The sequence below is a fragment of the Syzygium oleosum genome, unplaced genomic scaffold (genome assembly GCF_021117445.2).
Source record: "Syzygium oleosum isolate NSW1041296 unplaced genomic scaffold, Sole_v2.1 Sole_v2.09, whole genome shotgun sequence".
Lineage (NCBI taxonomy): Eukaryota > Viridiplantae > Streptophyta > Magnoliopsida > Myrtales > Myrtaceae > Syzygium > Syzygium oleosum.
The window spans coordinates 5651815-5664550 of record NW_026607493.1 but is presented as its reverse complement, the minus strand read 5'-3'; the positions used below and the strand labels follow the sequence as shown (position 1 = coordinate 5664550).

Genomic DNA, 12736 nt, shown 5'->3' with positions numbered 1-12736 from the left:
ATTGGAGTTTCTTGTCATTGTGGCCACATGCTGACGAACGTGGCCTTGATAATAATAAAAAAACAGGAGAGTGTTGCTTTTCTTTCAAGCATTTGTCGCATTCATTGTGTTGGAACGTGATCCATTTTTGAAAGAAATGCCTAGAACTACGAAAGTCTAATAGTGGGTAGTTGAACCTACTGCTGTCCACAAGAGTGTGTGTATAAGAATCCAACTCTCAAGGAGTAGTTGGATTTTGTGATAAAAAAAAATGGCAAAAGGACACTACAAGTGTCATAAGTTGTGTACGGAGGATACTTTGGTGTCATAACTTTTTTTCGGAACACTTTAGTGCCAAGTCGAAGGAAAAAAGATCACTTAAGTGCTAATTTAGCCGGAAATCCGACGTGGCATTTTTTATTAATTTTTTACGCCGACGTGGCTCGCCGGAGGATGAGTCAGCGTGTACAGTCAGCATTTTTTTTTTAAATAATTTTTTCCAGCGTGTACAGTCAGCATTTTTTATTTTAAATATTTTTTTTCCTCTTCTTTCCTTTTTCCTTTCTTTTCTTTTTTTTCTTTTCTCCCCTCGCCGGCCGGTTGCCGGTAGTTGGCCCAGCCGCCGGCCGGTTGCCGGTGGCCGACCCAGCCACCGGCGAAGCCCGGGAAGGACTGGGCAAGGGCGGCCTTGCCCATGGCCGGCGAGGGGCGGCCTCGCCAGATCTGGGCAAGGCGACCCTCGCTGGCGCACGGCGAGGGCGGCCTCGCCCGAGTCCGGGCGAGGCGACTCTCGCCGGCGACAGGCGAGGCCGCCCCTCGCCGGCCAAGGGCGAGGGCCGCCTCGCCGGATCCGGGTGAGGCGACCCGCCGGCGACCGCGGCGAGGGGCGGCCTCGCCGGATCCGGGCGAGGCGACCCTCACCGGCGGCCCGGCGCGGGCGGCCTCGCATGTCGCCGGCGAGGGTCACCTCGCCCGGATCGGCGAGGCCGCCCTCGCCGGCCATGGGCAAAGCCGCCCTCGCCTAGCCCTTCCCGGGCATCGCCGGTGGCCGGCCCGGCCACGGAAACCGGCCAATGAGGGGAGAAAAGAAAAAAAAGAAAAGAAAGGAAAGAAGAGGAAAAAAAAAGGAAAAAAATTATTTAAAATAAAAAATGCTAACTGTACACGCTGACTCATCCTCCAGCGAGCCACGTCGGCGTCAAAAATTAATAAAAAATGCCACGTTGGATTTCCGGCCAAATTGGCACTTAAGTGATCTATTTTCCTTTTACTTGGCATTAAAGTGTTCCGAAAAAAAGTTATGGCACCAAAGTGTCCTCCGTACACAACTTATGGCACTTGTAGTGTCCTTTTGCCCAAAAAAAATAGAAGAGCCGGTGTGAGAAGAACCCCAAAATATCGGCATAAGGAAGCTGCAAGTGTCAGAACTTTCGTACGGTGCTAGCTAATGTGTCATAACCTTTTTTTCGACCACTTAAGTGCCATGATTTCTTAAGAAAAGTTATGACATTCAAGTGAGCGCCGTACGAATATGATATCACTTGTAGTATCCTTTTTCTCCGTCATATCTCTTCAACTTTATCGGTGGAGATTGCCTATAAAAAGGCTTGGCTCATTCATCTAGACGTGTGGGGTCAAGTCCACCGTGAGGGGAGCTAAACATACAGAAACCACATCTCTTGTAATGCTCCTCCATCACTTGTACAACTATTCTGTTAAACTAATCATGCTATCCTTGTCCCATGAAACCCTGAATATGTATACCTCGTCCCATTGCTATTCTCTACCATCCATATCCTACACGCATACACACTTGTACATCAAACCACAAGCTAACGGCGGTATCAAAACCACGCGGAATTCAACATGAACGTTGACAATGTATCGGCAATCGAAAACGAATCGCTTCGATTAACTAGCAATTGTCATACGATATTTCACATTCAAATGCCAACATATTGATGGAGGGCCTAAAATGCGACTGACGCAGCAAGGTTGTTTTCGGGCACTGAAACTCAACAGTGATTCTGCAAGCAATTATACTTGCGCAAATAAAAGAAATTCATCCCTTCCGGGCTGGAACATACACTAATAAAATAACTCAAATTGTCGTAAGTAGTTTAGTAGCCATGCTTCGTAATTGTCTCCATAATTATAATTTTCCTATGAGTCTTGGGAAATGAGAAGTCACTAACCATGCTTTATGTTGTGGAAGTAAGCGATCGAACAATAAGATAGATACAACGAGGAAATAGATCGGATATCAGATTTACGTGGTTCGGCTACGTTCACGGGGAGAGCAGTAAATAATTTCACTATAGATCAAGCGATATAATGGAGATTACAATCACACTCAAGTCACTCAAACACTCTCAGTGTTTTCCAGTCTCAAATTACATTTAATAACTCTCGTAGTATTTAGCCCCACAATTTCTCGCGAAATAATCTTTCAATCTCATAGAGGAATTACACAAATCTTATCACAAGATTTAAAACTTCTCGTACAAATATCCCTATTATTCTTTGACAACAAAATCATGAATTTCATGGCGCCTTTTCTGGTCTCCCAAGCCAAGTATTTCGATGACATGACGGGAAACAAATCTCTCCAAAAGTTTAGGGGCATATTTGTTTAATATATTCGCTGTTAGTCCTACAACTACCGTTGCTATGTCTCATGAGTTATGGACACACAAGGCCAAAACATCTGTGTCGGGCTTGCGAACTGCCGGTGAACCTGTTGGACTCCGTAGTTCAAATTGGTACTGTTCTTGCCAGCCTCCCTCCGTTTGAAGGAGGCTGGAAAACTAGGTTGCTCGGTTGAAGGAGCTTGGGCTTTGAACAAGTAGCGAAAATAGTTGATTGCAAGGATTTGATTGAAAATCACTTGTGCAAGTTTTAATGATTAAATCTGCTTTTTTTCCAATAGTCAATATCACTAACGATGAATCTTCCTTCGCATCTAAAACTCAAGGTGCTCGAAGATGCTACAGATTGAGGGAAATTCATAAACGCCAAAACCTTAAACTAATCATTTGAAGAACATAGTCACATTCCACTATGCATCAGAAGAATTAATTTTGACACAGTCTTGTCTTAGATGAGTAAGATTTAAAGCCCAAATCGAAACAGGTAGTAACAAAGTACTGCCACAAACTCAGATTACGATATAACCAGTCAAGACACACTCTTTCAGGCTTTTCCACGACTATGCTCTATTTGGAATCGCTTATCCTGAAATAAGGAAGTGCTGAATTGTCCCTCTGGCCATGGGATTTGAAATAGGCAACGTATTCCAAAGGAGAGATTTCTTTGTATATGGCTGGATTGTTTTCAGAGAGAAGCTCCTTTATTGGCCCAAAGGGTTTGGTGTTTTCCATCCTGCAAGGGGAGAGAAAGCACGCGACCGAAACCCTGGGTCCGACCCGCCCAGCAAGTACTCGGTGCTCCACGCTTTTGAACTTATCGTTGGTAACAAGCTGCACCCATCGTATCAGGCCAGAAAAGGAGTAATGACTTCAAAAGATGTGTTAAAGATGAATGCCAAGAGCCAGGATAGAATGCAGTTTGTTTAAGATCAGTTAAAATGCGGTCGCTCCTAGCTACGTTGCCCTGTCATTTCACTTGTGATTCTTCTCAAGTGTTCAGAATATCATGGGAAGTTCATCCTAAATTCTATTGGTCACTCAGAAAGTATTGTCTGCACTCATTATATAGTTGATGTCATGAAAGGCGATCAAAATCGACTCCAGATAAACATATCACGAGTTTAATTTCGTATTAGCCATGTAGGCCAGAAAAAAATAAGGTCAGATAAAATTTGAAACTTTCTTTACCTGCATGAAGTCTCCAATGTTGGCTAGAAGTGCTCCATGCACTGGAATCACATCAACCCAGTGGTTTTCATGGAGGACTTGGAGACCACCGTGGTGGTCTTGAAGGAGAAGAGTCAGAAACGACATGTCAGAGTGATTAATCGTGCCCAAAGTCAATTCCGGTTCTGGACAAGCTGGGTAGTAATGGCCTAGAATCTTCTCCGAATTCATACACTCAGTGCCACTGAGATAATCAGGACCAAGGCCCAATGCCTCAGATAATAATTCGGATAAAGAAGTCTTCAGTTTCGCCATATGTTTCTCGTACTCGAAAACTGCCTCTCTGCAAACAAGTAAATGAAAGCACTGTGTGTGAGTTTCCAATATCAAGGTTTGTAGCAAAGAACACGCTCTTTTCTTATCCAAAAAAAGTGCATGTTCAATTTGTGAAACACCTTCGCACTCCCTTAACTATTACTAAGGTTGTTAAAGTGTACTCTAAAACCAAGCTCGGAACAGTATCGAAATGCATTACACTGAATGATCCTGTTTACACAGTTCCCCTTTTTTGAAAATACAAAGTATGTTAAATCGAATCCCAACCTGTCCTCAGTAAAAGAAATGGCCAAAACTGTTCGCATCTCAAGTAGCAACTCCGATTATTATCTTTCTCAAGTCATACACATACCTGCAAATAGGCGGAACAGCCTCTGGGTCTAGGACACCATCCTGGAAATCAAATAAGACACTGTCCCTCCAAGTCGCTGCTTTTAACAGGAACAAGTTTCCACAGCAAAAGTACCTCACTCTCTTCGTCCGATCTCTAGAGTACAGCTCTTTCTTCACTTCCACTTGTTGCTCATGGAACTTCTTCACACCCTCCAACATGTTGTCCATCACATCAAGTGGAATCCCGTGATTGATTATCTGAAAGAACCCCCAAGCCTCCGATGCTTCGCGAATACCATCTATGATATCTTGCCGGCGAGAATACTGGTAGCCTCTTAGATCGACTATAGGGACCTGGAGGCCTGTCCGGTTCACATCGGATGACAAATCGTGCAAGTTCTCGGGCGGGTGGATGAAGATTTTAGGGATCTTGGTCACCCCAGAGTCCACGAGGCCTTTGACTCCAGCCTTGGTCTCGTCGAATTCCTGCAATTCTTTCACTCTGTCGTAATGTGGTGCGCTACAGGTGATGGATTCTCGATGATTGGGCAAGGTTTGCATCTTTGTAAGGGGAAATTTTGAAGCCTAGTAAGGTGATTGAATTGCATCCTTTCTGTGAGGCCATTTTCCATATATTTTCTGCAGAAACAAGGAGAGCCCGTAGGTGCCAGTGGCATCGACAGAGATCAAAAGGTTCTCTTATCACCGGATAGTGCCTGGATGAGAGTTTTAGTCAAATGAAACATCCAATCTGGCCACATGCTGATGACCATGGCCTGAATAATAAATAAGGGGACTGTTTTATTATTCTCTCAAGCATTTATCAGGTGCACTGACTTTATATCAGCAATGAAAAACAAATTGCTTCGATTGACTAGCAATTATCATATCATATTTCACATAAAATGCCAATATATCGATGGAGGGCCCGAAATTGGATCAAGGCAACAAAGGCTAGTTTCAGGCTTTGAAATTCTGACACTGATCACAACGGCGGAACGTGATAGGAAATATCTCATATCGAATTTCAAAATGTACCTTATTTTTTAGCATGCAAATAGGCAATACCTGTTTGGGAAGAAGACAGAAAAGAAGCTGAAATAGCATTGCAGATCTTAGAAGGGATCAGCAGTAACAGTTCAACGAATGGATCAGACTCAGAGCATCTTCTGGAAGCTGTAGCGGCTAAAGTTTGACAGAGTGGTCATGACGAAAAAAATGAGGGATCATTTTCCAAATCGTTATGGTCTCCAATGGTTTCAGGAAGAGTTTCAGTAGCTTCCAGCTCTAGCCCTTCTAAGTTCACTGCTCAATCAGTGGGTTATTCAATTGATCAGCCCTATCATAGGGAAGGACCAGGCTTAAGTTAATCAGACAGAAGTCTTGCTAAGTCTTCCACAAGTATTTCCTCTTCTTGTCAAACTTCACGTGGCAAGCTCTTAGACAGGTCATCGGAGCTTGCGAAAAACAGCAAAAGAGGGCTAGACCTGGGGAAAATCTTACGCCCAGGCCTAGGGACAGACAACTGATTCAAGATTTTCTAAAGGAACTAAGAGAGTTGGTGCCCAGTGGGTCAAAGGCAAGTTCAAATGTAATTGCTGTCTTCTTGCTTTTGACGGTTTTTCTTCTTATCAGGGTTATATGTTTCTTTCTGCACTAACAAAATTTCAAACAATTGCAGTGTAGTATCGATGCACTGTTGGAGCACATAATCAAGCATATGCTTTTTGTACAGAGCATCACTAAGGACGCTGACAAGCTAGACAAGTGCGCCGAATTGATGGTGAGAAGACTGTTCTCCTTAAAACTGTAGATGAAACTAACAGCCTGTAGTTTATCGGCATCTTCTTAACATGCTTTTTTCTGTCAGCTCATTTTACTTTCCACATATTCATCTTCAGAGATATCTGGACTAGGTCTTCCTATCATATTTCACATTAGTGCAATATTTCTTTCCTGATCTTCAGAGTTCAATTAGACGTCCAGGGCACATTGCATGTATGCTACATATTTGAAATGAGAATTAATCTAAACTATGCTCCATATTCTGAGTTTTGCAGCTCCATCACAATGAACCAGATGTACGGGGAACCTCCAATAATGAACCAGGATCGAGCAGGACTGTGGAGGTGGGCATCGATCTCAAGGTTTACTCAATCATGGTCGAGAATCTTTGAAAGAAGCCATCTGCTTTTAGAGGTATGGACATGTTATCATGTAGAGATCTTGTTTAATACCATTTTGTGATTAGGGGAAGGAAGTCAATGATTATTGCCAGAAAAAAAGGGTTTGATAATAACTGCTTTTGCCATGCATCTCCAACAATGAAGTGGGTAGAGGTGGGAGGGAGCTTCCATTTTTAACATAATCCTTTGTACTTTCTTTTAGTCAGCAAATACAATTTTTGAATTAACTGATCAGTACCATCCAAATGTGGTTGATGTGTGCAGATGTCGTGTGAAGAGTGCAGTCATTATCTTGAGATAGCAGAAACAATTAGAAGCTTGGGTCTGACAATCTTAAGAGGTGTTGCCTAAGCATAAGGTGAGAAGATATGGATATGCTTCGTGGTTGATCTTGATATCTGAATGATATGTTTGCTCAAGAATGAAATCCATTAATATTGGTTGCATTCTGTTATTTCTGGTCACACTCATCAATTATTGTTTGGATAATTGCAGGGGCAAAATAACAATAAGCATCCACAGAATGGATGTCTTGGGGTCACTTGCAAATATTGCAAACCAAGACTTCAGCTTGAAACACAACTTGCAGCCCTTGGCCTTAATCCAGTAGATACTCTGTAATATGTGCATGTAAGTCATCCGTGACATGGATTGGTCCAATTCTAGTTTGACCTTTGTGTTTTGTTTCTCCTTGGCATTGGGGAGGAATCCTTGTTTTCCTGGTGAGTTCATTTGTGAAGATGAGTGTTGACCCTGTTACAACAATGAGCTAACGTGAATGGGGTTTAAGTTTCAAGTTTTCTTGCTTCACTCCGCTGTTTGCTGCTATATGCCGTTGCACTGAGGGTGGATTAGCAAGATTCGTGCATTTGCTCCTCGGTACCTTCTCCAACAAGTACCAAATGGCAAGAACTTAAAATACACGCATTTTATAGTTATGCCGGAAATAAGTTCACTCTCTTTTCTGTTCATGGTACATTGGGCACATTTGTGGATGATGTGCACATAACGGTGCATTGAATGGTGTCCAAGGATGACTTGCCCGTGATTTGTCTCCTGAACACGATTATATATTTACTCTGTGTTCTGTTCTCACCCCAGGAGAAGAATTTTTGGGGTGAAAATAGTCTGTGGATGGTATGAAGGGAAATGACGACCTCGCATTTTGTAGGCAATCAGAAAATCATGGGCAATACCTCAGATAAACATATGGTCATTTTCCAATGAAGAGTGGATGGTGAAACTTTCAAGGAAAAAGCACACATTTGGTTCATGAATTTGCACTCTTTTTCCAACGTCATTACCAAATTTGTCATGCAATTAAGTTCTTGAACTTGTAGAATTTGTCCAATTGAGTCAAACTTTCCTGACTCGGATGAATTGACATAAATTGTTGACAATAAATTTGTGCAGATCAAGTAGCAGAACAACCAAGCAAATGTTCAGTAGCTTTTCATTCTACGGTTCCATCATTTATTTCGACATCAAACTTCACTCTGGAATAGATTGACACCCTAGTTTCGAGTTGGAGGAGTTGGTAATAAAGAGACTTGATGGGTAAAAAAATTATTAAGTACAAGGACTACATTACAATTTTAGAATCACTAAATAAAATTACAATGACAAGATGTACACTTTTTTTGCAATATTTAATATTAATTACGACGAATCTTCCTTCGCATCTGAAACTCGAGGTGCTTGAAGATGTAACTACAGTTTGAGGGACGCTAATAAGCGCCAAAACCTAATGCTAATCAATTGAAGAACATAGTGACACTCCACTTTGCATCAGAAGAATTAACTTTGACACTGATTTGTTTTGGACGAGTAAGATTTTATTGCACAAAGCAAAACAGATAGTTACAAAGTCCTACCACAAACTCATATACATGATATAACCACTCATGACACTCTCATTCAGGATTTTCCACAACTCTGCTCTATTTGGAGTCGCTTATCCTGAAATGAGGAAGTGTTGAATTGGCCCTTTGGCCATGGGATCTGAAACAGGTGACGTATTCTGAAAGAGAGGTTTCTTTGTATATGGGTGGATTATTTTCAGAGAGAAGCTCCTTTATTGGCCCAAGGGGTTTGGTTTTTTCCGTCCTGCTTGGGGAGAGAAAGCACGCGACTGAAACACGGGGTCCGACCCGCCCGGCAAGTACTCGGTGCTCCACGCTTTTGAACTTGTTGTTGGTAACAAGCTGCAACCACCGTATTAGGCAAGAAAAGGAAGTTATGACTTCAAAAGATGGGGTAAAGATGAATGCCACGAGCCAGGCATAGAAGGCAGTGTGTTTTCATTTCCTCCTCTAATTAGTGCATGGCACGACTGTTTAAGATCAAGAGTTGAAATGAAGTCGTTCCTCGCAACATGGTTACGTTTTTTTCACTTGAGATTCTTCTCAAAGCGTTCAGGGTATCATGCAAAGTTCGTACTACATTCCATTGGACGCTCAGACATTTTGTCTAGACTCATTATATAGTTGATCTGATGAAGGGCGATCAATCGACTCCGGCTAGACATATCTCGGGGTCAATTTTGTATTTGCAATATAGGTCAGAAAACATAAGGTCCGAAAAAAGTTGGAACTTTATTTACCTGCATGTAGTCTCCAATGTTGGCTTGTAGTGCTCCATGCACGGGAACCACATCAACCCAGTGGTTTTCATGTAGGACTTGGAGGCCACCATGGTGGTCTTGAAGGAGAAGAGTGAGATACGTCATGTCCGTGTGATTAACCGTGCCGAGAGTCAATTCTGGTTCAGGACAAGCTGGGTAGTAATGGCCTATTACCATCTCCGATTTCATACGCTCAGTGCCACTGAGATAATCAGAAGCAAGGCCCAATGCCTCCGATAATAGTTCAGCTAATGATGTCTTCAGTTCCGCCATATGTTTCTCGTACTCGAAAACTGCCTCTCTGCAAACGAGTACATGAAAGCACTGTGGGTGAGTTTTCAGAATCAAGGTTTGTAGCAAAGAGTACGTTCCTTTCTCATCGAAAGAAATGCATATTCGACTTGTGGAACGCCTTTGCACTCCCTCGATTATTACCAAGTTTGTTAAAGGGTACTCAAAAACCAGGCTTTGAACCGTATAGAAATGCATTACACTGAATGATCCGCTTTACACGGTTTGGGGTTTTTGAAAATACAGAGTATGTTAAATTGAACCTAAACCTGTCCCCTTAGTAAAGTGAAAATGGTCAAAACTGTTCACATCTCACGTAGCAACTCCAACTTTAGCTTTCATAAGTGATGCATATACCTGCAAATAGGAGGAACAGCCTCTGGGTCTAAATCACCATCCTGGAAATCGAATAGGACAGTGTCCTTCCAAGTCGCTGCTTTAAACATGAACAAGTCTCCATTGGAAAAGTACCTCACTCTCTTCGAACCGTCTCTAGAGTACAACTCTTTCTTAACTTCCACTCGTTGCTCGTGGAACTTCTTCACACCCTCCAACATGTTGTCCGCCACGTCGAGCGGAACCCCGTGATTGATAATCTGAAAGAAACCCCACGCTTCCGATGCTTCGCGAATACCGTCGATGACATCTTGCCGCCGAGAATCCCGATAGCCTCTTAGATCGACGATCGGGACCCGGAGGCTGGTGCCGTCCGCGTTGGATGACAGGCGGCGCAAGTTCTCGTGCGGGTGGATGAAGATCCTGGGGATCTTGGTCACGCCAGAATCCACGAGGCCTTTGACTCCAGCCTTGGTCTCGTCGAATTCCTGCATTTCTTTCACCCTACTGTCGTAATCCGGGTCGCAAGAAGTGACAAGTTGTCCATGACTGGGCAAGGTCTGCATCATCTTGTAGAAACAAAGTTTGAAGTCTCAATTGAGATTAAATGAATTTGAGCCATGATCAATGGGAGGCTGTGACCATGTGAATGATATCGTCGAGAGTGCCTAAGATTCACCAACCACGAGGCTGTAACATTTATAATACGGGACAGGGACAGCGTGTAACAGTTGGTGTTTAACAATAAAAAAAGAAAAAAAAATGAAAGTTGACTGGTCAAAAAGATGGGCTTAATAAAAAGAAAAGAAAGATATAAATGAGGGAACGTATAAAAAGAAAGAGATAAGAAAGGGAAAAAAAAAAAACAAAAAAGGGGTTGTCGAGTATATACGCTTTGCAGACCTCGATCACTTATTAATGTCGTTTCGTAGTACCCGGTGAGGGTCGTACTCTTTTTTCATCTAATAGGAGGAATTTTCAAAGTTGCGTCATAAATTCGGATCCATGTGAATCCTGAATTTCTGGATTCAAATTTATGAATTATTAAGCTGTGAAATTATGTGAAAATGATAATTTAGGATATTGTCGGGCCGTGAAATTTACATAAGTAGATTTCAAGTTACGGTTTGATCGAAACGAATTTGTCCAGTTTTGGGCGCATTGATGTCCAGTCTCGAATTTCTATTTTTTTCAATTATTTTCGCTCGGGTTCAGTCACCTTTTGAATCAGTGAAACTTAGGATCTTTCAGTATATCGAAAGAGCTTTTTTTTTTTTTATAGTAAGCCCACTAAAATTGGAGTTCAGTAGAGAGATATGGCATGAGAAAGTATGGCGAGAGGCCGTTCTTCGCTCGAGTGGTTGTTCTTCATGTTCGTAGTTCTTCATCGTGTTTGGCCAATCTTGAAGTCTTTTTTCGACCCATAGGAGTGTTTTGACTCCAAAATAATGTTTGCCTAGTTGAGTCTTAGTTAAGATGTATATTTACTTGAGTTTTGGTATCGCTTCTCATTTAGATGATAGGATTTCAAGTTCGTCGACTTGAAATAACTTTCGTGGTCACGTTTGTCACAAGGCGTTAAGCTTGACCATGGTTATGAGCGATCAAGAATGGACCATTCGTGTGTGATTTGATAGAGATTGGTCGATGGAATTACTCATTGATTTTGTATTGATATTGTTGATGGATCTTATACAAATAAACTTTTATTGAGATGATATAACTCGTTTTTGATGTTGTGCGTGTATTATATATTGGATTTGGGATGTTGTGTTCTAGTATTGATTATATATATACGGATAGTAGATACTCGATCTGCTTAGAATATATTTTGTACTACTCAATGGTTTGTGCTTGCTCATACCATACATCTTACATTTTTCAAGACCTCAATTGGCGGCAAATCGAAAGAGAGCACTATCCATGAGAAATTTTTAGTAATTGGATTTTAGGTATGGTCTGTGATAGTTGTGAACATTTCTAATGATAGTTGGTGGGTTTAGCTGAGTTCTGAGTTGTATATATTCTTTAGCCATGTAATGTAATCAACTTGTTGCTTATATATATTTTGATAGTAGGTTTATGTTGGTTTATATTTGAGGTTGCATCTTTCATCTTTCCAGTAGGAGGACAGCCGTGTTATTTCCCTATACTGTAGAAGCTGGGGTTAGTGACCAAATTGCCTAGACACTAGCAGGGGAGCTTTCTAGTCGAATGAAACACTCAATTAGGGCATTTTATCAAGAGAGTTAGTCCCGGGTAGACAAAGGTTGAACTTCATAGTTGGTATGAAACATAACGTGTCAGTATCCCAAGTGGACTTTGTATGAGTGGATCATATTCAAGCCAAACCTAATACGGGCTTACTGAAAAAACAACAAGATAAACTCAAAACCAACATGACTTGATAAATTTCGATCCAATTTTTTACCATAAACTATTTTCATTATCATCAAATAGTCTGGACAGCAGCAAGATGCATGAGACGAACGGTCGAATATGATTGGGAAAAGGATACTACAAATATCATAACTTTCGTAGGCGCTCACTTGAGTCCATAACTTTTTTTCAATCACCTAAGTATCATAACTTAGGTACAGCGCTCACTTGAATATCATAATTTGCCATATAACATTTCAATTACTCACTTGAATTCCGTAATCTTTTTAAAAACCTTCACCATAAGTACCATGCCGTGTCGGATTTCCGGCACTTGGATGAATGCTTTTAAAAAGTTATGGCACTCAAGTAATTAATTAAATTCAATAAAAAAAAGTAATCAATTGAAAATTATGACACTTGTAGGGTTTTTATTCCGAATATGGTGTCACGGTACG

The 12736-nt window shown here is 41.6% G+C and overlaps 2 protein-coding genes and 1 long non-coding RNA gene across 4 annotated transcripts; 1 reads left to right on the top strand and 2 right to left on the bottom strand.

Moving 5' to 3' along the window:
- Positions 1 to 3013: 3013 nt before the first annotated feature.
- LOC115667156 (1-aminocyclopropane-1-carboxylate oxidase homolog 1-like) lies at positions 3014 to 5120 on the bottom strand. 2 transcript variants are annotated; one of them, XM_056314431.1, is made up of 3 exons: positions 4483 to 5118; positions 3816 to 4137; positions 3014 to 3458 (listed from the first exon to the last, which is right to left on the bottom strand). In XM_056314431.1, the coding sequence occupies exons 1-3, from the start codon at positions 5022 to 5024 to the stop codon at positions 3195 to 3197; spliced, it is 1128 nt and encodes a 375-aa protein (XP_056170406.1). In that variant the 5' UTR covers positions 5025 to 5118; the 3' UTR covers positions 3014 to 3194. The 2 variants fall into 2 exon arrangements, with proteins under 2 accessions (XP_056170406.1, XP_056170407.1); XM_056314432.1 differs by having other exon boundaries at positions 3198 to 3360; positions 4483 to 5120.
- A 417-nt stretch (positions 5121 to 5537) lies between these two features.
- Positions 5538 to 7445, top strand: LOC130138903 (uncharacterized). The gene is made up of 5 exons (XR_008817185.1): positions 5538 to 6054; positions 6145 to 6246; positions 6524 to 6662; positions 6914 to 7007; positions 7145 to 7445. It is a non-coding gene; the product is annotated as an uncharacterized LOC130138903 (long non-coding RNA).
- A 962-nt stretch (positions 7446 to 8407) lies between these two features.
- On the bottom strand, positions 8408 to 10539 carry LOC115667155 (1-aminocyclopropane-1-carboxylate oxidase homolog 1-like). Its single transcript, XM_056314429.1, has 3 exons — positions 9921 to 10539; positions 9252 to 9573; positions 8408 to 8853 (listed from the first exon to the last, which is right to left on the bottom strand). The coding sequence occupies exons 1-3, from the start codon at positions 10466 to 10468 to the stop codon at positions 8590 to 8592; spliced, it is 1134 nt and encodes a 377-aa protein (XP_056170404.1). The 5' UTR covers positions 10469 to 10539; the 3' UTR covers positions 8408 to 8589.
- Positions 10540 to 12736: the final 2197 nt, after the last annotated feature.

What these genes read in the sequence shown, in the direction of transcription:
- LOC115667156 (XM_056314431.1), bottom strand. Translation starts at nt 5,024, where the DNA reads ATGCAAACCTTGCCCAATCATCGAGAATCCATCACCTGTAGCGCACCA. An exon ending in GCTGTTCCGCCTATTTGCAG is followed by an intron (nt 4,138 to 4,482) that starts GTATGTGTATGA and finishes ACTTGTTTGCAG; the next exon opens with AGAGGCAGTTTTCGAGTACG. An exon ending in ACATTGGAGACTTCATGCAG is followed by an intron (nt 3,459 to 3,815) that starts GTAAAGAAAGTT and finishes CGATGGGTGCAG; the next exon opens with CTTGTTACCAACGATAAGTT.
- LOC115667155 (XM_056314429.1), bottom strand. Translation starts at nt 10,468, where the DNA reads ATGATGCAGACCTTGCCCAGTCATGGACAACTTGTCACTTCTTGCGAC. An exon ending in GCTGTTCCTCCTATTTGCAG is followed by an intron (nt 9,574 to 9,920) that starts GTATATGCATCA and finishes ACTCGTTTGCAG; the next exon opens with AGAGGCAGTTTTCGAGTACG. An exon ending in ACATTGGAGACTACATGCAG is followed by an intron (nt 8,854 to 9,251) that starts GTAAATAAAGTT and finishes CGGTGGTTGCAG; the next exon opens with CTTGTTACCAACAACAAGTT.